The 27702-nt window shown below is 37.6% G+C and overlaps 1 protein-coding gene across 1 annotated transcript; it reads left to right on the top strand.

Moving 5' to 3' along the window:
- The first annotated feature begins 6757 nt into the window (after nucleotides 1–6757).
- Nucleotides 6758–17802, top strand: LOC138713866 (uncharacterized). The gene is made up of 2 exons (XM_069846330.1): nucleotides 6758–6811; nucleotides 13540–17802. The coding sequence occupies exon 2, from the start codon at nucleotides 13553–13555 to the stop codon at nucleotides 14999–15001; it is 1449 nt and encodes a 482-aa protein (XP_069702431.1). The 5' UTR covers nucleotides 6758–6811; nucleotides 13540–13552; the 3' UTR covers nucleotides 15002–17802.
- The last annotated feature ends 9900 nt before the right edge of the window (nucleotides 17803–27702 follow it).

The raw sequence follows: 27702 nt of genomic DNA, 5'->3' as shown, positions 1-27702 counted from the left end.
TATCCTTCGAAGAGGTGGAAAAATTCAAATATCTTGGAGCAGCAGTAACAAATATAAATGACACTCGGGAGGAAATTAAACGCAGAATAAATATGGGAAATGCCTGTTATTAATCGGCTGGGAAGGTTTTGTCATCCAGTCTGCTGTCAAAAAATCTGAAAGCTAAAATTTATAAAACAGTTATATTACCGGTTGTTCTTTATGGCTGTGAAACTTGGACTCTCACTTTGAGAGAGGAACAGAGGTTAAGGGTGTTTGTGAATATGGTTATTAGGAAAATATTAGGGGCTAAGAGGGATGAAGTTACAGGAGAATGGAGAAAGTTACACAACGCAGAACTGCACGCATTGTATTCTTCACCTGACATAATTAGGAACATTAAATCCAGACGTTTGAGATGGGCAGGGCATGTAGCACGTATGGGCGAATCCAGAAATGCATATAGAGTGTTAGTTAGTAGGCCTGAGGGAAAAAGTCCTTTGGGGAGGCCGAGACGTAGATGGGAAGATAATATTAAAATGGATTTGAGGGAGGTGGGATATGATGATAGAAACTGGATTAATCTTGCTCAGGATAGGGATCAATGGCTTCTGCGTGGACTACAGAAGACTTAATGACGTCACCAAGAAGGACTGCTTTCCCCTTCCACGAATTGACGACACCTTGGACACCCTGGCCGGAGCAGAGTGGTTCTCGACGTTGGATCTCAAGTCAGGATACTGGCAGGTGGCGCTACATCCGGAGGATAAGGAGAAAACGGCATTCTCTACAGGCCAGGGACTATGGCAGTTCACCGTTATGCCGTTCGGCCTCTGCAACGCCCCGGCTACATTCCAGAGACTAATGGAGTCCGTAATGAGAGGCCTGACATACGACACCTGTTTGCTGTACCTTGATGACGTCATCGTGGTGGGCAAGACTTTCGGCGAACAGCTGATGAACCTGAGGAAAGTGTTCGAGAGACTGCGACAAGCCAGACTGAAGTTGAACCCGAAGAAATGTCATCTATTCCAGAAGAAGGTCAACTACTTGGGACACGTAGTAGGGACCAACGGAGTGGCCACGGACCCGGAGAAGCTACAAGCCGTCAGAGGATGGCCGAGACCGAGGGACAAGCAGGAGCTGCGCCGCTTTCTCGGCCTCTGCACTTATTACAGAAGGTTCGTAGCTGGGTACGCCAACATCGCTAAGCCTCTAACCCAGCTGACCGAGGAGAAACGACAATTCCAGTGGACAGACGAGGCGGAGTCATCCTTCCAGTCGCTGAAAGAGGCGCTCTGCACTGCTCCTGTACTGGGATATCCCATCCCTGGAAGGAAGTTCACGCTCGACACGGACGCTAGCAACGTAGGCATCGGCGGAGTACTCTCTCAGGAACAGGACGGGCAAGAGAGGGTGATTGCCTACTTCAGCCGAACACTATCCAAGGCTGAGAGAAACTACTGTGTGACGCGTAGAGAACTTCTTGCCATTGTGGAAGCCCTGAAGCACTTCCACAAATATTTGTATGGCCAGGAATTCCATCTGAGGACAGACCATTCTGCACTCACCTGGCTATTGGGCTTCAAGAATCTGGAGGGGCAGACCGCCCGTTGGGTTCAACGTCTGCAGGAGTACAACTTCACCTCTGAACACCGACAAGGGAAGAAACATTCCAACGCTGATGCCCTGTCACGACGCCCGTGCCCGGATGGCTGCAAACACTGCCTGAAAGTAGAAGAGCGGGATGGCGCCCACGCAGTAAGAGCAATTGCCGCCCAGCCGAGCCCAGGATGGGATAACGCCGCCATAAGGAGGGAGCAGCTGGAGGACCCAAACATTGGACAGCTACTGCGTGATGTGGAGTCCGGCCAGAGACCAGTATAGGCCGATATCGCCAACCGTAGCACCACTTACAAGAGCTACTGGGCCCAGTGGGAATCCTTCACTGTCAAGGACGGTATCCTGAAGAGGATTTGGGAGTCGGCCGATGGAAGTACCCGCATAGAACAACTTGTCCTACCCAGGAGCAAGGTGAAGGAAGTGCTGGAGGAGACTCATGCTGGAGTGACTGGAGGCCACCTGGGAGCCAACAGGACGCTGGACAAGTTAAGGCAGAGGTTCTATTGGTTGCATCAGAGAACCGACACGGAACAATGGTGCCGAAGACGCGACACCTGTGCAGCCAGTCGCGGACCAAGGACCCGCAGCAGGGGAGCCATGCAGCAGTACAACGTGGGAGCTCCTTTTGAGAGGATCACCATTGATGTTGCTGGACCGTTCCCGGTCACGGATCGCGGGAACCGCTACCTGCTAGTCGCCATGGATTACTTCACAAAATGGCCAGAGGTGTACGCGATTCCCAACCAAGAGGCTTCGACGGTGGCCGACGCGCTGCTTGACAACTTTATCTGCCGATTCGGGGTGCCCCGGGAATTGCATAGCGATCAGGGACGAAACTTCGAATCCAACCTGATGGGAGAATTGTTCGAGCGTCTGGGGGTGCATAAAACCAGGACCACTCCCCTCCACCCACAGTCCGATGGTATGGTGGAACGCTACATCAAAACCTTGGAAGAGCATCTGCGGAAGGTGGTGTCCAACCATCAACGAGACTGGGATGCCAGAGTCCCACTGTTCCTCTTGGCCTACAGAGCTTCGGTCCACGATACAACAGGGATGACACCGGCAAACATGGTCTTCGGGAGAGAGCTGCGCCTGCCCTGTGATCTGCTGTTTGGCACGCCACCCAGCGCCGACCAGCCAGCAACTGACTATGTGGCAGAACTCACCGAGAAGTTGAATGGAGTTCACCAACTGGCCAGAGAGCACCTCAAGATGGCCAGCGACAGGATGAAGGTGCGCTACGACAGATTAGCCAACTCTGCAGGATTCCAGGAGGGCGACCTAGTGTGGCTGTATCGACCTACCAGGACCAAAGGGAAATCACCAAAGCTGCAGCGTGCCTGGGATGGACCATACCGCGTGGTGACCCGGATCAACGACGTGGTGTACCGCATCCAGCGACAACCTCGAGGGAAGATGATGGTGGTGCATCTGGACCGATTAGCAGCCTACCAAGGGACTGCCCGGGACGAGCAGTCCTAAGGAGGGAGCAATGTGACAGCGACGTGAGATTCGAACTCACGACCAGCGTCCCGCAAGAGAGAAGATCGCGCGGAGCACTTGGGATGGCGCGCGGCGGAGAGGGGAAAAGGGCCAACGCGGCGAGAGAGTGGAGCGGGAGTGCGCGCGCATCTGGTGCTGGTAGAGAGGAGAGGGCTCGGGATTTTTCTGGAGTGCCATCTCTAGAGACGCGTGGAGCCTTCGAGGCTACGTCGCTGTTGCTATAAATTACGGACGCGAAGGAACGACAGCAGTTTTCCAGTTTGCAGTTTTCAGTTATTAAGTCAGTGAGTAAGCCAGAGCAAGCAAGCCAGACTTGTGTGCCGGAGTTCGACTCGAGTGTGCGTCCGCATCTGCGTCAGCATCCGAAGGCCTGAGTTCGAGTGCAGTGGACCGCAGTTGGAGGGACCTGAGTTCGAGTGCAGTGGACCGCAGTTGGAGGGACCCGAGTTCGAGTACAGTGAACTGTCTCTGAAGGTCTGTGGTTCGAGATACTGTGAACTCGAGTGACTGAGATAGAAGAACTGTGAACTGAGAACTGGTAGTTCTGATTTGTAAATAGTGCTTTGTAAATATTAGTTAAGATTAACAGTACATTGTTGTTACTAATAAAATTCACAATATTTTAACCACGAATCCTCTCCAAATTAATAAAAAATTAAAAAAAATTGTATTGGATTTATAGTTTGGGTTTTAACATATTAAACACTTTTTAATCTGCATTCACTCTCAATTTTAATTTTATTTTTGTCTGTATTGGAATCCCCTCCTGAGCACGAGTCTTACTCATTCAGGAGTGGGCTAGTTTATCTTTCTTTGTATTTATTAATTTGTATTCATCTCAGACTTACTAGCAATAAAAATAAATAAATAAAATAAATAAATAAATAAATATTCTTCTTTCTGAATGTCATGTTCAAGTTCACACAGACAATGAGATTCAGCAATATAGTAAATACTGCATAAATTGATGTTTGAATTTTAATTCACGCAATATATCATGCTCAAATTTCTTATCCACAAAAAAAGAAACACGTAGGTAAATACTCTCTTAAGATTTTAGTGGTGATTGAAAATTATGTGAGTAAATTTGGTGAAGTTTTATTAATGTACTGCCAGTATAGGGAATTAAAAACAAACACTGAAAATACCTTAGTTTTGTAGTGTGGAGTAGTAGAAACTCGATGTGATCACTGGGAGAGCTGTGGTGCCACCCAACCCGCCCTAAATAGGTTCCTTACTTACATAGGAAAATCGTCGTACTTGAAGGCGGCCATATTCCGTCTTTGTGACGTTATTTGAGGTGGAGTGGGAGAATTATTGCAGTGTCGCCAACTGTGGTAACCTAACCTAACCTAACGTGCTACACATCTATTGTATCATTCCTAACGTTTAGCATACCTGTTGTAACATTCCTCACAGTTTCATTTCGTTTGCCGATATTGGCATCCCTGCTACGCCTATAGCCTGGCGTCTGCTGGAACTCAAGAGTCATCTAGTGGAAGTGAAGTGAAACTGAGACTCTGTTAATTACGTTTGCGAAGTTGTTTCTGTGTTATCTGCAAGAATTATTGTATTTTGTCATTGGAGAGATAATTGCATTTATATTGTACAATAAAAATTGAAATGTGTCGTGGCTGAGATAAAAGTGTTCTGAATTGATTTCCAGCGCCACAATCCCAGTGATAAACGTGTGAATATTCGTTAGGAGTCCGTTGGAAGTGGCCGTAGAGTAATAAAAATTGACCGTAAATTTTACTCATTAGTAAGGAGCGGATTCCTAAATAATTGAATATTATTTTTGCATGTGATAAAACACAATTAACAAAGTAAAAAATTCCGAACATGAAGTTTCAAGTTTAAAACCCAAATTTTATTTCACATAAAAACACATATTTTCACAAAAAAATTATGTAAGTACATATTTTCAGGAAATCTATTATAAACACATAAATCTTGGAGTTTTTTACTTAAATAATTTTGTTTACAAGAACTTTTAAACATTTTAAAACTAAATCATATCACTCAGAAATACGTTATCTTTTTTTAAGAATTCTTGGTTGCTTCGTGTTTCTAAGCGCTGTGTGGTGTATCCGTGATCCATTTTCGTAATAGTATCGCCTCAAGTTCTGAGAACTGCTAGGCAGCATATCAGTGTTATTATTAGACAATAAATTAACATGGACAAGGAGGAGAGATCTTGCAACACATAATTAGGAATGTTTATTGTTGCTGAAGATGATTTCATTCCAAGCTTTGTTAGTGAAACACAACAGATAAGAGCTGGGTATGAACATTACTTAATTTAAACAAATCTCTCGTCTCTCGCTAATGTCCATCAAGTGAGGCAATACGTCTTGTTGTGATTCCCTGTTACCGGGCTTCGTCAATCGATATCCTTCAAGATATACTGAAAGATGGTTGTTTAAAAAACGATTTGGCTTTCCTATTAGCAAATCTAAGCTTTTTGTGTGACACCATAAAAAAACTCGAAACATCCAAAAACCTGTTGTCTGAAACAGGGAGGTGCGTGCCGTGAAAATTAAACTAGACTCGCTACCAGATTCAGAAGTACAAGTACTAAAGGACAAATTCCATAATGTGTTTGGGAAAAACAGTGGATATAAAAAAATGTGTAAAGTTGCTCAAGTATTGGAGGGTGTGCCTGTAGGTGAAATTGATGGTATTTGTGTTTGTGACATTCCTCTCTTTAAATATGCACGTCTGACGTCCTGTGATTAGGAAAGATCGTTTTCACAGTATAAGTCGTCGTTCAGAGATAATCGGCATGCATTTGTGTTGGAGAATTTTGAGATGACCTTTGTTGTTCACTGCAATTCTCGGCCAACTACTAGCACTCAAGTGTGGTTGGTTGAGTACCTACAGTCGCGACGCTCTTATTTCCGGCGTGACTCCGCCTCTTTGCTTACGTCTTAGAAAGTGAAGGCTCTATAAAGTCTAGGTAGGTAGTATCGTTCGCCATTTCTGTTCTTACGTTGCCGAGCTACCATACGAGAAATCTATTTGCCACACCGTTAAACATTATCATGTCGTAGCTCCTATGATAATAAATCAAACGCAATGTAATTCAGCAAATAATTGAGCGGCAAATAACGTCTTCGTGTGCTTTCTGCGAACGCCAACGAAAAAGCTAAAATGGCGGGCGATTGTATTAAGTATTTATCGAGCCTTAAGAAATGAATCACTGAATCACAAGACGTTTAAATGTAGCCGACCTGCAACGCGATTGGCTGCCGGAAATTAGAGCGACGGGACTATAGTAACATTTTTTCCCCCCAAGCTAAGTAAGGTATTTTTGTCATATTTAAAATAAATATTTTTTTTTTATTTTTAGCAAATATTTTCGTACTTTTTAGCACATAAAAATAAATATATTTAAATTTTTTAGCACATAACAATCCGCTCCCTACTCATTAGTATGCAAGTGTGTAGAATATCGTTAGTATTCTAGGGTTAAAGATATACTACAAGACCTCTTTCGCTGCATTCTGCACCCCCATAATAGTGCTGTTGAGTAACTTGGCTAGCCTTAGCCAACATTTAATTTCTTTGCGTCTGAATTTCTTTGAAATACGTGGGATGTTATAGAACGAACAGTCACTCGCTGATAAGACTGTGATAACACGTTAAGGTCTCCTTATCACTGTGTGTGTGGCCATTAGTTTGGCTTGGAAACTCTTCAGACGTAAGTGCACAATTTTATTTCATTAAACTATGAACAGTATTTTTCAATTCGGTACGGGCATTTATATTCGTACTTCGATATTCTGTTGTCGTGTGTTGTTACAAGTGATTATTCTGTGCAGGCCTACCTGTGGGCGTTGTTTTAATGTGCTCAAAGGAAATAACTACATACCGTGATAGAAATAAATTTGTTTTTCGATTCAGGGTTTCGTCCATTGAAATCTTTTACGATTCCTAGGGCCGTTTTTATAAAAAAAATATTTAAAAATGCAGTAATATATTCTTCGTTTATACACGCTAAAATTATAACATTTATGTTAACATTCTTACGTGCATTTTGGCTCTACCACCTATTCTCATTAATCTACTCGCTTGGGCGATTGAAGAATTTTCTACCCTTTTCCATTAAAAAAATATTAGTGCAAACACTCGTGATGCCCCACTTCGACTACTGTGATATTCTACTTACTGACCTAAGCGTTACTTCGGCGCAGAGACTACAACGTGTTCATAATATGTGCGTCCGTTTCGTCTGCAATATTCGCCGGGCTGATCACGTAACACCATCCCTCGAAATGTTGTCCTGGCTCCGTCTAGAAGATCGTAGGAAAATCCACTGTCTTTCCCTTCTCTTTCACATATTGCATTTCTCCACTCCTGTCTATCTTGCGTCTCGTTTTCAAAATTTATCCACACATCATAACCTAGACACACGATCACAACACTCCTCAATATTATCCATTCCCTCCCACCGAACATCCTCATATTCATCTTCTTTCACTGTGGCTGTTCCTCGACTTTGGAATTCCCTACCAAGTAATGTCAGGGACTGTCAGATACCAAACCAATTTAAGAATAGGCTAACAATTCTTGTTAACAATAATAGCTGTTTCAGGTTTCTCAATGTTTAATTGTATTATTATAACTATTTCTTACCCATGTTTATTATTGTCACACTAACATTACTTATCCAACTTTCATTATTTATTTTCATGTTGTTTTATGGTCTAGATATTAATGTAATAACTATGTAAGCAAACGTATTCAATTAGAATTAGAGTCTGGCTGGGCGGAAGAGAAGGCCTACTGGCCTTAGCTCTGCCAGATTAAATAAATAAATTATTAAATTATTATTTCCAGATGGAAGTAAAATAATAATATTTTCTTAACTTTCGCGACAATTGAAAATGTGTGAATCTGGGAGGCCGTGTTTGATCCAAAGCTTTTCTGAACGCGCTTCAGTCGCTTAACGCAGAGAAAACCTGTGCAACATAACGATCTCTTTGACAATTATTATTTGCTGTTAGATATGAACCGCGAAAGTGATAGTGTGAAAATAAATAAAAGATAAAATTTTACTAATATAGAAAAATCTTTGCTAGTGAAAATGATAGCCATATAATGACAGTTTTGAATGTAATAAACAGAAGCTGTGAAAATCAAAGGATGACGGAGCGGATAACCCATTCATTCAGTTACTGCAAGAACTAAACAATCTAACATTTTGCGGTCGTTGTTCAATTGATAGAAACGTAGACAGTTTATTATATAGCCTACAGTAGACTCTCTTGCTAATCTGACCTAGGAATGAAGGAAATAATTTAAATGCCGATATATTGATACTGTAATATATTGCAGACCTAATTTCGATACGATATATATTGCAGAAAATATATCGATATGTCAAACGATTATCTTTATATCGCTTTTTCGTAAACAAGTTAAAATATAACAAGTTTTAACAAACTTCACAATGATTTGATACAATCCTACTATAGCAAATTTCATTGCAAGTTACTGTTACACTCCAACATTCCAAACATCAATAGTAATGATGATAGCGATAGAATTTTTAAGCACTAGAAGATATAATAAGAAAACAATGTCAGAAATCAGACACTGAAAGTGCAGTGTATGTGCGCGGAACGCCGGTCTGTGCAGATTGCGTCATTCATTTGTTGCTCTTACCAGTTCTTAGCGGGAGGGATGTACAAGAATCTATTCTGCGCTTCTAGTGTTCAATTAAATTGACATTTGGACATTATAAACATACTTAACAGAAGGAAAAAACACAATTATTGTCAGTGTCTATATTTGACAATAATTGTAACACAAGAAGCAATAGACTTACTCAGTTACAATTCACAAAGCAGTCGTTTGTAAAGAATCATTTATTTACATGATTTGTATACAGTTTTTGAGGAAAATATAAATATTGCAGTAATTTCGAAACAACAAAAAACGTACACAATATTTCATTTTATGTAGTAGGTACTGATTATTTCAAAGCAATACTCTTTCATTGTTCCTCAAGCATTATTGAGACCATTGGTGCACAAATGCTAAGAAAGAAAATATTTTACTCCCAATTAATGCATTAGGAAATTGTGAGCCTTTTACATTGGAATCATATTCTTGCTGTATATAATATAAATTCATATTATTAATAAATTGGATAAATTAAGCTTGAATTTAAATTTATATATAGTTTATTTGGAAAACGTTGAGAGCAAGTATCAGCAAGTTGGGAGCGTTACTGAATTGAGTTAAAAGAGTACTTCACAAGCTGTGAAGCGAGGACATTTTCTTTATGTCAGGTTTAAAGATTTATTAACGTAAGAATATTAAGATAATATAGTAAAGTGAGATGGAAAATTCGCCATTATGTATTATTTTTCCAGAAAATTTTTCCGCCTTACAAATAGTTGCTTTCTTCCTTCCCTTACAACCTGAAGACCCTCAGTATTCTCATCACTTATCAGCTCATCAAATAAAAGTTGTAAGTCGTCTAACCATTGATGGCTGTGTTAGTACAATATCATTGTCATGTTTGTCTTGCCGTGAGAGTACTGATTAAGAAATAAGAGCTGGCGAATATCATATTTTGAGAACTTTACTAATCTGATTTAAATTCTCACATCACTAGTTGGTCCACATGATATGATGAAAGCCTTTCATTTTAAAATAATTGCTGTTGGCTGAGGAAAACATCATAACAGTTATGTTACATGATCCGTGATTTCTCTTCTTCGTTATATCTGTGGACTCCTCACTTTATTTGTCATAACGCATTCACAATCACAGCTCAATGAGCACCCGTACTGATCTGTGTTACTGAAACAAAAGCTGTTCTGTACTGCAGGTAATATACAGCCCTATCGCGTTCCCCTCCAAGCCGATTCACTCCCTCCAGGTGGGGGAATAGGAACTGCACATAGCACAGAGACCAGTGCACAATGTGCGCGACTGCACAATGTGCAGGGTTTTGACACGCCTGCTATAGAAGGATTGTATCAAATGGCTCCTGTCTTGGAGAACATTAATACTAAAACAGTATAATCAACGTAATCATTTTTAAATGTAAGTAAACAGTACTTAAAATGTAACAAGTTTTAACAAACTTCACAATAATTTGATAGGCATTTTGAGGTCAGATGGTTCCTTTTCAGAGTGGTAGTTGCTCCTGTTTCGGAGAACATTAATACTAAAACAGTAGTAGATAAACCTCCCGTATTTGCACACGTTGCATTTTTAATTTGGTACTGCATATTAAACAGTTTGAATTCGAATTTCAGTCCAGCCAATCAGAGGAAGGTATTGATTGGATTGGATATTTCAAGGTTGCACAATTATGTAACTGTTCACCTTCATTAGCGTCATCTCTCAGGGAATTATCGGAGTTGTGTAGTGTGGATTTTGTTGTGATGATCGATATATCGAAATGAAAATATCGGTATTTCGTAAATTCAATTCAATTCAATTCAATTTATTTGGCCATTAGACATAGAGTTTTAGGCTTCGTCAGAATACATTGAAAAAAAGACATATAAATACATTTACAAAAACACTAATAAAAGAAACAGTAAAATTTAAGTAATACAATGAAAATATGAAATAATTTTAAACTTTTAAATTGAAGAAAACTAACTAAATTGCAATTAAAACTTATTTATTAAAATACAATGTCATACAAATTTGTGTTAAAAAACTCAGCAACAGAATAAAAGGGATTATTTAATAACCAATTGTAAAATCTAGTTTTGAAACTATTGATTGGTAATTTATAATATTGACTGGGAGCTTATTATATAATTTCATCCCCATAATTAAAAAGTTTGTGTTGCTCTTGTGTAATCTACAAAACCGACATATCGTTCCCATCTCTAATCCGGTCATTCTTTGCACAGACGGGTGCCAAACTAGCGAGAATGACTTATTATTGATAGAGCTTATGTCATTAAATTTATTGTTCTAAATAGAAACTAGAACATTGAACACATGTATAAGTATGTAATACAGTATAACACATAACATCGGTGCAAATTTCCCAGAAAACTATTACAGTGGAAATTATGGGAAGTAAATTATAAAAAGACCGCACTACTAAGGGACGGATTAGCGAGAGTCTGGTGTATTTTCGTTTCATTCTGTAGCATTAGCATTAGCTGTAGCATTAGAAACTAACGTAATCAATACCTGTAACATGGAAGACAGAAAAATTCAGTATTTCCGTTATGTATTCAAATCTCTCGCAAATTTCGTCGTCCTGACAACCGTTTTCAAGAGTCTATACCTCAGTAGAACTTCGCCCTGAGGTAGTTTTTCGAGACCATTATTGAATTACACCTCTCTGCGGACGACGTACGGTACATTTAAAAGGTTTACCTGCTGAACGGGAGCTGCTCTCCGGCGTTGATTCGATTCCCGTGTGGACTGATTACCTGGTTCTTTTATTCCAACCGTAAGGCGAATGTCAGGTAATCTATGGCGAATCCTCGCTCTCATATCGCTACCAACAATCCCGTCAACTCTAAATAACATAGTAGTTGTTACAGCATCGTCAAATAACCAACAAAAAAGCAATTCTCCATCTACAGCGTAATTACACCTGCCATAGTTCAGGTTTTAACGCAGGGAATTCTTACCTTCACAAACAGTTCAACAAGTTGTTAAAATTAACAAAGGTTTATGAAACATTTTTTTGTGTTAAATTTATAATTAAATAATTATCCGTCACGTTTTCAAATCTGTTGGTAAAATTGGCCTCAATTTCCACAATTATTGTTTTTACAATTAAAATTGTTTAAAAATTGTAAACATTTTTGTTTTAAGAGGATTCTTCATAAAACTATATCCATATAATAAATTGGGTTCACTTCACGACCCATTATCTCGGGATTTATTTGTGTCTTTGCGCATGTTTGTGTGTGTGCTTGTGTATGTGCGACAGTGATGAACCTTGTCTAACTAAATGTCAAATAGTCTGCAATAATATCAAATTTTCGGAATATGTATTATATGACTTTCTTGTGTTAAATTCTATTGTACCTGGTTTACATGTTTCGACCTATTATGGGTCATCCTCAGAACTGGTCGTTGTTGGTCTTGGCGCCTCTTCTTTTGTTTCCTGTGAGGGTGTGTTTGTGTGGTGTAATGTGGACAAGAGTGTGTGTGTGTTCTGAAATTGAGTTCTGTGTTGAGAATTTCATTGGGGTGTGTTTTTGTATGTTTGTATATTTCATATTGTTCTAGTGTGTTAAGTTTCTGGCTTTTTGGTTGGATGTGTAGTATTTCCATTTCTGTGTTGATGTCTCTGTAGGTGTGGTTGGCATTTGTGATAAGTCCTAATATGTGAAGGTGTTTTGTAATTTTGTTATGAAATATACATACATACTAAAACACACTCCAATGAAATTCTCAACACACAACTCAATTTCAGAAAACACACATTCTTTGACTCCACATTATACCACACAAACACACCCTCACAGAAAACAAAAGACCAGGACCAACAACGACCAGTTCTGAGGATGAGCCATACTTACTTACTGGCTTTTAAGGAACCCGAAGGTTCATTGCCGCCCTCACATAAGCCCGCCATCCGTCCCTATCCTGAGCAAGATCAATCCAGTCTCTATCATCATATCCCACCTCCCTCAAATCCATTTTAATATTATCTTCCCATCTACGCCTCGGCCTCCCCAAAGGTCTTTTTCCCTCAGGTCTCCCAACTAACACTCTATATGCATTTCTGGATTCGCTCACACGTGCTACATGTCCTGCCCATCTCAAACGTCTGGATTTAATGTTCCTAATTATGTCAGGTGAAGAATACAATGCGTGCAGTTCTGCGTTGTGTAACTTTCTCCATTCTCCTGTAACTTCATCCCTTTTAGCCCCAAATATTTTCCTAAGCTTCTTATTCTCAATCACCCTTAATCTATATTCCTCTCTCAAAGTGAGAGTCCAAGTTTCACAACCATAAAGAACAACCGGTATTGTAACTGTTTTATAAATTCTAACTTTCAGATTTTTTGACAGCAGACTGGATGATAAGAGCTTCTCAACCGAATAATAACACGTATTTCCCATATTTATTCTGTGTTTAATTTCCTCCCGAGTATCATTTATATTTGTTACTGTTGCTTCCAGCTATTTGAATTTTTCCACCTCTTCAAAGGATAAATTTCCAATTTTATATTTTCATTTCGTACAATATTCTCGTCACAAGACATAATCATATACTTTGAGAATGACTCATAATAGGTCGAAACATGTAAACCAGGTACGATAGAATTTAACACAAGAAAGTCATATAATACATATTCCGAAGTGATACAGTGTTAAACGTTGTGTAATCAAGATGTATAATCAAATTTTCATTAGCTTTTCCTGTTCATCAGCTATAAAATAAGAGCTGTTTAAACTGTAAGTTTTGTTTTTGCACAGAACTGCCCATGAAATGCCTCTCTACAACCAACCCGTTCGTCTGCAGAAACTGTCGCTAGAGAGCTTAGCCAAGTACCTGTCAGATATTTGTGTCCGTCTTGTGAATTCTGGTGGCAACTCAGAAGCATCTTCAAAGGATGCAATTGCAATATGCCAACGTTTGCAACGCATCATCCATGAGAGTTTACCATTCAGTATGGCCAACTGCATCACATCTGTAGGCCTCAAACATTTGGATGATCGCTACAATGACATCAGAAGTTGCACAGAAGATTCATCATGCATGAATATCCTTCAACACTTCATCAAGATACTGCTACACCCCCAGGTTACAGAGCTTGATATTGCTAATGAATGGAACTATATATCGAATATCATTCTAAATGAAATTGAAAGACTCTCTCAGCTCAGAGTTTTAAGATTTTGTGTAAGAAATGAACAAAGTTACCGAAAAATTAGTCGCTACGATGTACTCAAAAAGTTCCCTTCTCAGTGTTTGTACTCACTGAAGAACTTGAAGTGTTTTATTCTGCCTGCATTCTGTAGTGATGAAATAATTAGTGTTCTCTCGAAATCTGCAACTGGATTAACACACCTTGACGTGAATAGATCCAGTGGTGTTACAGACGCGAGCATTGATATTATATTAAATTTCCCGCATCTGCAAAGTCTGAATATCTCCGAGACAGGAATATCCGTGGATGGTTATACATGTTTACTGGATACGTTCGAAAACCATTGTCGTCTGCAAGAATTCGGATTCAGTTTGTTGAACACTTCCCAAATCCGGTCGCTTGCTCAGTGGTTTCCAGGTGTACGTCGTCTCAGCTTAATTGTTGATCATTCTATGAGACCACATTTGAACGACACTCTACAGCTGCTTAAAGGGTTAGAGGAGCTTAAAGTTTCCGGAAACAGATCGATATCTATGCCATCTTTCGCAAATCTGAAGGTCTTGGAAACTCTGAAGGTGTTGGAACTGGACGTGCGTTATGTTGACGTGCAACATTTACAAACAAATTGCCCTCGTTTGGAGAAGCTCCATATCAAGACAATGGTTCTGAAGTGTCCTCAGTTGCTAGGTTCCTTTAGGTACCTTTATACCCTCAGTATCTGGACCGTTGACTCAGATCCTATCAGTGCTATCTTGTCTGCTACACCCAATCTTGTGACTCTATATTTGTTTACGACACTGAATTTTTACAATGACATTTCTGCTATGACACTGTTCAGTCAATCGCTTAACCTTTTGGAGAATTTGTTTATGGGCTCTCATACTGGATACATACGTCCTGACACTTTGTCACTCATCGCGCGCAGTTGTCCCAGATTGACAAGATGCTCTGTTTTCGGTCGGAGATACAATGCGATGAAAAGTTCCTATAGGCACTGTGCGGGGGTGCACCTACTTAAATATCGGTCAGTACATACAGAAATGGCATACATTCCTAACACTTTTTAGAGATTCGTTCAATAGATAAGATAATAACTGCCTCCCATTGGAGGTAGCGCAGAAGGACTCAGTATACTCTCCTATATGAATTTTACAATATTAAATGTTTACATAAATTTTTAGGAAGAAAATTAAAATAAACATATCTATATATATAATTTGAACTGGTAATGGAAATTACGGGAAAATGGCTGAACGGATTTTAATAAATGGCCACTCATTTTGAAGCTTGGAACCTAAAGTTTTTCGGAAAAGTAGTAGTTTTCAGTGAAATGTCAATTTTCCTACATAATTTTCCTATTTTTCAAAATCCACCTGTTGTCAGTTTTGAGAACTAATTTTATTCAATCATGGCCGACTTGATTGAATTTCAGAACAAAACACACACTACAATAAACAATAGGCTATTACACGAAGGCCATGACCTGCAGATTGCCGACATATTTACAGCTCAATTGAATTTGTTATTAGAAACTGATTCTGCAGTGTATAATTTTCTGAGTACAGCTGTGTATTGGATATTCAAATCTACGAAACTTGAGGTGGTTTGATGACATTATCACCATTAGAAATTAAATACTATTATAGTTAATATCATGATGGGTCTATTCTTCATTAATTGTACATAATATTGATGCTATATTGATGACATGAAAGTGAAACGTTCTGAGGTTATGTAAGTAAATGTAGAGAATATCTTAATTTAGATCTTCATTTCTATAATTTACTGAGTGACTGCTATATATAAATACAAAACTTAAGTAAGATAATAATATTGTTATTAAAAATCAAATATTTTTATACTTATTAACCCAGTGGCGTTGGGTCTTTTTCATATACTTAATGACGGTGTAGTGTAGATATTGATATGTGTCATTGTCTTCAGTATTGGCTCGAGAGAGCGCAAAAATTACAGTTTCTAAGGAAAGAACAAAAGGTGTTACTTACTGATAAAATAAGAGGCCTAGAAAATTTTGTAGTCTCCAGATCATTTCAGCAAGATCTCTTAGTAGGATAAAATGATTTTAAGCTCTACATTTCAAGTTCTACATGCAGCAGCTATACGAAAATGCTATTGTTCGAAAGCTTAGCAAACCTGACATTTTTTAACTTTTGCCTACAATCCACAATGACCTGAAATAGCTACTGCTATCGTCCTGACATTGATACTTGCGTTTTCGCGTTGAAGCTCAAAAACTGAAGTTGGATAGGTTCAAGAAAAATTATTTGGCCTAAAAAAATCCATTCAGAGGGAGTATGTTTCATTATTATGGAAGCAAATAACTATCAAAAAGACAAGTATTCTTCATTGAAAATAAATCTGAAAAATATTTATTTGAACGTCTAACGAACTTAGTTTGCAGCAGTATTTGCTGCACAAGCCACTAGTATGAATATAAAGTGAATAAAAAAAATTAAACAGAGTAAATATGATGACTCAGAATTTGGCAAGAGCGTTTCAAAACTGAAGTTATGATGTCAGCAGCAGTGACGTAGCATGAAATTTTGAGCAGGGGAAGCTAACTGAAGTTGTCTTTCGTGTACATATGACAAAACGTATTACAATATTATAGTCTTAAAATAAATAGTAGTCATTGTCAAGTCAGCAGTCCGAAGATTGGTTGGAACCTCGTAAGTAACACCAATAAGGCATGACCTCAAATGGTAAAATATGATTTCATGGTTTACACATATCTCTAACAAATAGACACGGTAATTTTTCTTTTAAATCGCACTTTTGTTTGTAAGTCAGTCTTGATAATAGAATTGTCCTAAAAATTCAAGTAAATTGGTGTCAGGAACTGTTATTTCACTCATTATTTATTATATCAGCCGCAATGCACACTAACCTTCAACTGAACACAACTCACGAAAGGGATAACTCGGAAACTTTCAATGTAAAAGCTAGCTTCTTCCGTGCCTTGCGAGCAGGTAGGTTAGTTAGAAAGGAATGGAAAATCTGCGGGGTGGGTTACACAGAAGAATGAGTGAAAGAAACCAGTCTGCTTGGAAGCTGGTGTTTACTGCTGCATCAGAAATCATCCTGAGCTGCCGCATCACAATATTTAACGCATAAATATAAACTCTATTAAAATTAATTAATAAATAATTTTGTTCATAAACTGCAGGTTTATTATGAAATTATTATTAACTGGGGAAGCTGAGCTTTTTAGCTTACATTGACGCTACGCCACTGGTCAGCAGTAAGTGTCTGTGGTAGTTCAAAGGTCTTCCTGAAGCTTTCAAAGAACTTGGGAATCACACCACGAGCTCCAATAAGAAGACCAATCACCTCAATGTCTTCAAGCTTGTATTTTGCTTTGAAGTAATCAACTCTTGGCAGATAAATGTTGATCTTTTCTTTATTGACATCCTCCGGCTGGCTACTCCCCGTTTCAATCCTTATGGTAGGATCAATTATATATCCTTTCTTGGTAGTCTGGGAATACGCTATGATGTCAATACGTCTAGAGGAGCCATTAGTAGCAAGGCAAAAAACTTCCCCTTCTACTATCCAAGACTTTTTTCTTAAAGCAGTTGCAATTAAGGATCGAACATGATGGTGTCTGGCATTTCGGAGGAGTAAACCTCTGTTACACTGACCTTGGACGTGGGCAAGGGTTTCAGTCTCCGGGCATCCATGTCTGCACCGGGATCCGTCCAAAGAGCGACCAGGTACTCCTCTAACTGCTGCTAAATTGGCGTTCATTTTGAGGCAGGTTACCCATTCAGATGTAGATAGTCCAGACTTATTAAAAATCCAGGCGTTGGCTTTAGGTACTTGGCTGTACAATTCTACACCTCTGCCTCTTCTAGGCATTACTTTCCAAGATTCGAATTCTGCATTTCTTAATTCCTCTCTTAATTTCCTAGTCACAGATTTACGAAGTTCAACTGGACTTTATACTAGTTTATACTAGTTTAAATTTACATTGTAATTGAAAACAAATTTTAGAAGAACATAGACCTGTCCTAATGTTCAGTATTTGAAAATTTATCCAAAACTAAATTAAAATTTTAAATTATAACTCAAAAACTAAAAATTTCAGAAGATAGCAAATTAATGTTATATAAATGTTATTGCAACAGTTCTCAGAATTTTGTGGAATATCCCTTTGAGTCAATCACTGCCTTGATTCTTCGTGACATTGAGTCCACCAAATGTCGGTGATCTTCTGGTGTGACCGCCCTGAACTGCGAATTGATGATGGTCTCTAGCAACATGATTTTCTTTAATGATGTCAGTTAAGCCTATTTCTTATTTTATACAAAAATATAGGCCTAGGTCTAACACATTCCATTTTCTAAAAGTATATTGAATAGAAACGTCATACACAAAAAAATAAAACCATCATTTATTGAATTAGCAATTTAGGATACGACAACTTACCTACAGTACATCTGGTAACGTTAAAATGAATAACAATTTTGGTAAAGTGTTCCCAACTAATGATACCACTTTATTTAGTGGTTCAGCCAGCACGCAAAACACAGGCACTGAAGTTTTATCAGGTTGAAATGTTCATTGTGGATCTTATATAGTATTTGGATTTCTTAACCGATGATTAATTCAATCTTCGTAACGTTTTGGAACTACAGAGTGTAACAAAAGTTTCTGGTACAGTGAAAATTTTAGTTTTTTTTTTTTTTTTATATTTGATGGTAAATGTCACATTTTCAGCCAAATTATTAATAAAGGATTGCATCACACCACAATCAAGTAGTACCAACCCCTACACCATAAAATTTGGTCATGGTTCCTGAGAAAATAGAAACTAAACAAGAGAATAATTTTAACATACTGTCACAGAAACTTTTGTTACACTCTGTATTTCTGGAATAAGTAGTTCCTTTAATAGATTCAACTACTTAGCTTCGACAGCAAGCTGTATCCATCGAACTAGATTGAGAACCTACCAAACCAACTGCACGTGCGAACGTTCTAGGCTAGTACGACATATTGCTGAAGATAAACCTGTAACCAGTTCTGTAACTTTTAAGAACTTACATATAAGTATAGACTGACACATTTAGGAAACTACCACAGTATCAGTTCTTCCTTATTAAACATATACATATATTTTTTTTTATTTTTCGTCACTATACGAAATGTACTGTATTTAAGGTTAGAGCTTTGGAGTGCAGCAGATTTATCATTTTGAACGTGATCATTATCGTGTCGCAGTAGCACTCGATGCAGTGTTCCCGGTAGTTTTTCTTCAATTACGGCAAGACGTCGTCTCAGTGTTGCAATAAATATAAGAAATTACGGTTACATTCCTCGGAGGCAATTATTCGTAGTACACATCATCATCATCTATAGAGGACGCTAACTTTTGTACAGGGAGTTGTGTGTTTCAGTGCTACATAATATTGTGTAAATTTGCTGATACTGAGAGAACATTGAGTTCATTATTTATAGAATTAAAACAGAAACCGTTTTTAAGGTATATGTACGCCTTTACATACAAAAAATTTTGTTTTGCATAATTTTGCTCTGTAAAATTTTAATACAATAATTGACAATGGTACCAGAAAGAGAATGAAGTGAACAGATCCCTTGAAATTATGTTCAAATTATTTATAAAAATTATTTTGTTTATAATTTTGACATGCAACTTGAAACATGATAGCTCATGCAGTTTTTAAAATAGAGCCACATTTTTTCACTGTTTTATAGCTAAAACTATTCTTTAGTGCCTGACATAGAGCTATTTTTTATTTTAATTTACATTAATTAAATATTACCATATATGTAACTTATACTAATATTGTATGTTACATATATCATGTAAAAAATCCATAGATAATTATTAAGTACATTAATGTTATTTCACTCATTGTCAGGCACTAGGGGACATTTCAAGCTTCAAAATGACACCAATATCTTCTTGGTATCACCATATTTGGCTGAGATATCATGTTTAAAAGAATTAAATATTCTAAAATTACTATTTACAGGAAATGAACCACAAACTTTCAGAGCCTAGAAGACTACATCATCATATGTCACCCCTTAAGCAGCTTCATGTCGGTCCAGTTTCAGCTTCTTTCTGCCTCTCAAATACCTCCGCCTTGTTTTAACTTCAGGTGTTGAATGTTTTTTTACCATTTTTGTCCTTATTTTCCATTGATGCAACAAATCCTACGATGGTGTTTGTCCCAGGATTTATGCCCATCCTCCTCAGAATTGAAATTTCTACTTTTGAACTCTTATTAAAATGACGTACAACATCACTGACACACAAATTTACAGTTTTATGACTAACAGTAAAAGATTATAAATTACTTCATTATGTAAAAACGTGTTTTCAATGTAATGATCATGTCCTGATATCTATGCATTTATTTTGGGACTACAAATAAGTTTATTTTACAAGCAATGCTGGACGAGGGGATTGACTGTTAGGAGGATCAGTCCAAAAGTAATCCACAATATTTATTTAAAAATTACATTTTTAGCCTACAGCTTTGGTATTTTCATAGAATGTAGATACATCCTTCAGGAACAATACGTCACTTTTCCACATAATCCCCGCACCTTTCAACTGCCTTACGCCACCTTGGAATGAGGGCCTGTATACCTGCACGATAAAAGTCTGAACCAACACGCCTGAGCTACTCTCTGGCGCCACTCACGGGAACGACTTAAATTAAATTTGAATACAAGGGGGAAGGATGTATCTATGACCTCCATAAATTGCAAAGATTTAGAATAAAAAATAAATTTTAGAAAATGTTGTGCACTACTTTTGGAGTGATCTTCGTAGAAGTGACCGTGGCTGATGACGCAGAATTTTGGAAAATGCGACTTATCTGAAAAACCATAAGGCATAAATCGAAAATTCTTATATCAAATTAAAGAGGAGAAAATTCTCTATTAAAATAGTTACATTTTGAAAATTATAATTTTTCATCAATTTTTGCGTTTTGTGGGTGTACATATAGCCTACATTAAGTTGGGTATATGAAACAAAACGAGCTTAGAAAGATAGAAGATCGATATCACATTTACATATGAAAGTAGCGGATGGAGAAGGATAAAACAGGAAATTTCAATTGTCATAGTATAATTATGAAATATCCTTGGGTAATAGAATGCTCTGAGACAAACAAGTTATATTGTGATACCTGTATTCTGTTTGGTGGTGAAAATGAATGGTCATATTCTTGTAGAGTCTGTGTCACAAAAGCTTTATGATACAAAAACTGTGAAACATTTGTTGTATAAAATGATATAAGGTAAGCACATTATTTCAGCCTACCCAGTACTTACACCTGATAGCAGTAATATTGCATCGATTCGTGTAATGGATAACGTGAACTAAACAATAAATATAAACATGGTGTAGATGTAGACATAAATATTATTTTATTAATGTCTGTATTATTCTTTAGTGTTGCAGACCAATTCTAAAATATTGTGGTATGAAATGTTAAAAATCCAATATTAACCCTTTTTTGTTTTAATTGTGTCACATTTGATTGTTAATAATGTTTGAGTTATTCGCATGATGTCCATTGCAGGGAGGTCATTTAACAATTAAGGAGCTCGTTTTCAAAACGTCTCTTGTCCACCTCATAACGAAAATGATCTTCCAGTGTGTCTGCATTCTTCAAATATAAGTCTACACACAACTGTCATGATTTGGCTTCATAACGCCCTCTAAACCACTAAAATCTTGCGTTAAAAGTTACACACAACAAAATTCCGACAAAATATTAGTTCCAGCTTTGGAATCAAAGAGTGTCGAATGTCATGCTCCCATCTGATTGTAAATGCATCCAACCTCTTTGGTTTCATAAAGTCTCTTGTCTAGCTGGTAAGAAATTTTAGATCTAGAAAAGTTTTTCGTGATCTCCCAAAAAGTTATACTGATTATGGGAATATTTTTATATATTCTGAAAGCGGAAACAATTCTCTACAATCTGGTAAAACGGCTAAAGTCAAATAAGACTCCTGACTGGATTTATAGAGCGTTACCAAATGTCCTAAGTACTTTTTGAATCGAGCACACACAGAATAAAGGACTTAAGAATATTTAATACTTTATTCCTTACAAACATCACATGTTTACTTTCCATGCTTCTCTATTAAAAAGGTCTAACTTGTATTTTAGCCATTTTATCACATACTGATGCCCTTTCCTTTTAAAACTTTAGGCACCAGGGTAAACAGTCCTATAATTGTTTAAGACCCATTTTGCATTACTAATAATTTACATTTATCATTTATGTAGACATGAAAAAGGTCTTATGTGTAAATAGTCCCTTCTACTCAGTTTGGGTTCTAGTCTTAAAGGGCCGTATTCATAGACATTTTTAGCGCGGGTTTCCGGTGGATGATCAGCGTTTTTCGTATTCATAAACCAGTGTTAGCGATAGGATATGATTTGTATTCTGTACTAGTAACCAGTGGATAGCCGGGGCTAGCTTAGTACGCTCGTAGCGCGTGCTGCGAAATGTCTATGAATACCACCCTAAGGGTTTAAGTGCAGCTATTTTTGGAAATAATCAAGAAAACTGTTAAATGAGTAACATTACCTATTTTAGAAGAAATATAAACAAATAATATCTTTGAAAAATCTCTTAATTAAAAAACTCCATAATTGACACCAATTTCAATCTTTCTACTGCTCTCCTGAAAAGTATAAAATTTTTACTGAAGACCTTTTTCCTCCCAGCCACAGAATTTATATTGAGTACCTTCATTGTTTGGTTTTGAAGTTACTAATTACGTTTTCTATGGTTTATTCATAATGGGTTGTCCCGCGCCGTGGTGTCGAGGTCAAAGGCATCCTGCCTAAAGTCTTGGTTTTTCTGAACCGACCCATGCGAGTTGCGAGGTGCAACACCCTCCAAGCACAAATCCTGACAACACAAAAAGGTAGTGAGTGGTTTCTATGGCTGCGAGGTGCGAGGTCTGCGTACCTCATAGTTATAGAAACCACTCACTATCTCTCGTATAGTCCGGATTTGTCTCGCACCTCGCATGCGTCGATTCAGAAAAACCAAGACTTAAGATTCGCGTTACGGAATGCGCGCTGGTTCGAGTCCTCATGGGGGAAGAAATTTTCTCATGAAATTTCGAACAGTGTATGGGATCGGTGCCCACCCAGCACCGTGATGCACTTGGGGAGCTACGATAGGTAGCGAAATTCGGTTGTGAAAGCCAGCTATAACGGCTAGGGGGATCATCGTGCTAACCACATGATACCTCCATTCTGGTTGGATGATCGTCCACCTCTCCTTCGGCATGTGGACGTGAGGCCAGCAGCCGGCTGGCCGGTCTGGGCCCTTCGTGGGCTGTAGCGCCATGATTATATATTATTCTTAATATTATTATTATTATTATTATTATTATTATTATTATTATTATTATTATTATTATCATTCATAACGTGTTAGTGATAGTGGCGTCCCTTTTGTGAATATTACAGTACACTATACTGTAACGTTCTGTTTGTCGATCATTTCATGAGACCATAAAGTAGTGAATTGAGACATAGTATGAATTAAATGAAATTACAGAGCAATAAACCATACGCTTGTTAATTCTCATACCACTGTCCTTAAATAAATACAATTCTACTACAGTTAACTTGTCTTTGATTTCACAACAACTTCTACCCCAAACCCCGTACTGTCAACACGGATCCACGAACATGAAGTCCCACGGGCGTGTCTCCGATACAGAGTACCCATTTTTTTTTTCAATCCACAGTTACATCTTATATATTTCTCTGTGGAAATACTGACTACTGCTTTAAGTTGGCTATGAAATATACTGTTTTTCAGGCTGTAAGCATTTTTATACTACAGTACTTCCCTAGTTAAAAACTACTTCAAATCAATGCGTTCAGGCACAAATTACTGAATGGCACTGTGCAACTGTGTTGCTTACATCCTCTCTGAAATCGCATACAAGCGTAGACTCCTAGCGGCACTCACCAGCTCTATGTTGTCCAGGTGTTGAGGGTAAAGCCTGCAAATGCAGTTTCAGCAAGAGGAAACCTCGACGATCTACGACACAACATCAGCGATACTATATCAACATCGCCATCATTTCATCACCATTACATAATATTTTTTTACTATGTTATTTTACGACGCTTTATCAATACCTGATTATGAAGGTGATAATGCCGGTGAAATGAGTCCGGGGTCCAGCACCGGAAGTTACTCAGCATTTTCTCATATTGGGTTGAGGGAAAACCCCGGAAAAAACCTCAACCAGGTAACTTGCCCCGACCGGGAATCGAACCCGGGCCACCTGGTTTCGCGGCCAGACGCGCTAGCCGTTACTCCACAGGTGTGGATCCCATTACATAATCACACCATTCATTAACATAACAATAATAATAATAATAATAATAATAATAATAATAATAATAGGCCTAATACTTACTTATGGCTTTTAGACAACCCGCAGGTTCATTGCCGCCCTCACATAAACCCACCATCGCTCCCTATCCTGAGCAAGATTAATCAAATCTCTACCATCATATCCCACCGCCCTCATATCCATTTTAATATTATCCTTCCATCTAAGTCTCGGCTTCTCCAAAAGTCTTTTTCCCTCCGGTCTCCCAACTAACACTCTATATGCATTTCTGGATTCGCCCACACGTGCTACATGCCCTGCCCATCTCAAACGTCTGGATTTAATGTTCCTAATATGTCAGGTGAAGAATAGATTGCGTGCAGTTCTGCGTTGTGTAACTTCCTCCATTCTCCTGTAACTTCATCCCTCTTAGCCCCAAATATTTTCCTTAGCACCTTATTCTCAAACACTCATGACCTCTGTTCATCTCTCAACGTGAGAGTCCAAGTTTCATAAACATATAGAACAACCAGTAATATAACTGTTCCATAAATTCTAACTTTCAGATTTTCCGAGAGCAGACTGGATGATAAAGCTTTTCAACCGAATAATAACAGGCATTTCCCATATTTATTCTGTGTTTAATTTCCTCCCGAGTGTCATTTATATTTGTTACTGTTGCTCCAAGATATTTGAATTTTTCCACCTCTTCAAAAGATAAATTTTCAATTTTTATATTTCCATTTCTTACAATATTCTGGTCACGAAATATAATCATATACTTTGTCTGTTCGGGATTTACTTCCAAACCTATCTCTTTACTTGCTTCCAGTAAAATTCCCGTGTTTTTCCTAATAGTTTGATGATTTTCTCCTAACATATTCACGTTATCCGCATAAACAAGCAACTGATGTAACCAGTTCAATTCCAAACCCTCTCTGTTATCCTGGACACTTCTAATGGCATATTCTAGAGCAAAGTTAAAAAGTAAAGGTGGTAGTACATCTCCTTGCTTTAGGCCGCAGTGAATTGGAAAAACATCCGATAGAAATAATTATTTTATTTTATTTATTTGTTCACTTATTACAATATTAATTTTCTGGTCAAATGTCACAGACCAATAACAGACCAACACAAGTGATACAATAATAATACAGAATATACAGAATCAAAATTTCAATACAATAAAAATTTACAATAATAATAATAATAATAATAATAATAATAATAATAATAATAATAATAATAATAATAATAATAATAATAATAATGCAAAATTTAAAATAAGTACATTATTATCATGTTAATCAATGGATGTATAAAAAATAGAAATGAAAATAAAACCATCTTAAGCGGAGAATTTTTCTCTGATCTATGAATTCACTATGAGAATTCTACAGATGATAGAATGGAAATTAAGTATAATTTTTAAAATAATACATAAATGATAAGGCATTGCCAGGAGCAAACTAACAAGCAAACATTCTGATGGGAGCAGATAAAAAAGTTATTTTTTTTTTGTTCCTCCATGTTAATAATGTCAAAAAAAGTACTGATACAATTTTGGCCACTCGACCGCAAGTACGAGGCTTCCAGAAAGTTATTTTCCCTGGGGTTATTTACATAAAAAAAAACACAATCGCATGGAAAGATTTATTGAAACAGATACAGCAATTGTTGCGCTATTTGCCAACATATCCCGCACTGGAATTGAGACATTTGTCATACCATGGGATCAATTTTTGTATCCTTGTGTCGTAGAAGTGAGCGACTGGGATCGGAATCAGCGTTTGACAGCGTCTGCACCTCTCTGTCGATCCCATGGCACGACAAATAATGTCTCAATTCCGACGGAGAATATGTTGAAAAATAGCTCAACAATTGCTGTGTCTGTTGCAATAAATTTTTCCAATAAAATTGTGTTTTCTTTCTGTTCACGCCCCTGGCGAACTTATTTTTTACGGCCCTTGTAATTGCGGTCGAGTGGCCAAAATTTGTACAAGCACTTCTTTTGACATTATTAACATGGTGATAGAAAAAAAAACTTTTGAAAGTATATACATAATAATAATAATAATAATAATAATAATAATAATAATAATAATAATAATAATAATAATAATAATTTTTTAATTTAGTAGTCTGACCCAATATTTTGGGTTTGCCCTGCGACACAGAATATCTCACAATAAAATTTAAAATGAAAAATTATATAAACAGGTTTCAGACAAAAGTGATTAAGACATGAGAAAAAAATAGAACCAAGTGTAATTTAAATTGAATGTACACCATAAAGATGCTGACGAAATATCGCTACAGAAAATTTTATTATGGTGGTGACGATGGCATCTTGAAGATCTCTCGTCAGCTTGTATTTTTCCCTCCACTTTACAAAGGCTTTCGGAATGATGCCTCTCGCTCCGAAGAAGAGACCGGTAACTGTGATTTTGTCTATGTTGTATTTCGCCGATAGGTACTGAATCGTGGGCTTCTAGATTTTCTTTTTCTTTTCGTTCACTTCATATGGTTGAGTGGTTGAGATTTCAAATCTGATCGTAGGATCAATTATTTCGGCTGTCTGTTTATTCCTATTTATAGCTATGATATTGATCCTACGATTGCTTCCACCATCAGCAATACAATGAACTTCCTCGTGAACGTCAAGATTTTGGATCGAAGTGCATCTGCGATCATAGAACGTATGATGTTGTGACGTTTTATTCTGAGTACTTCTCCCTGTGGGCAACTCCCAAGCACATGTGGTAAAGTTTCATACTCACTGCAGTGCTTACAGTGGGTTGTGGGTTGGCCAAGGAGAGAACGTACTGGTGCCACCATCGCAGTCATAATAATAATAATAATAATAATAATAATAATAATAATAATAAATTCATTTCATAACATGAATAATGGGAAAAATTAACATGAATGGAAAAATTGAGGTGATGTCGGGTGAAGTTCCTGGGATCAGTCTGTACAGCGTTGGTGCGTTCATCCAAAGGTCCCGGGATCGACACCCGGCCCGGAAAAATTTTCCTTCGAAATTATTCAAGTCTGCTTTACCTGAAAGCTAGATTTGCATAACATTTCATAACAATTTATTATCAAATTTATTATCATGTGAAGGCAGTAATGACATTGCTTTCAACAAGCGCGTCTATGTTGAAAATTCCACACAGTGGGGGAATATGTGTTATGGGATATTATACAGTCTAAATTGTAAGTAATGTCATTAATTCAGTGGGTTAAGGTGATCACACCAGAAGATCTCCATTGGTGGACTCAATACCACGAAGAATGCAGGAGGTGATTAAATCAAAGGGATATGTCACAAAATATTGAAAACTCTTGCAATTAATATTTGTATTACAATGATTTGCTATCT

This window comes from Periplaneta americana, chromosome 14 (assembly GCF_040183065.1).
Source record: "Periplaneta americana isolate PAMFEO1 chromosome 14, P.americana_PAMFEO1_priV1, whole genome shotgun sequence".
NCBI lineage: Eukaryota > Metazoa > Arthropoda > Insecta > Blattodea > Blattidae > Periplaneta > Periplaneta americana.
This window is presented reverse-complemented; position numbering and strand designations above follow the sequence as displayed.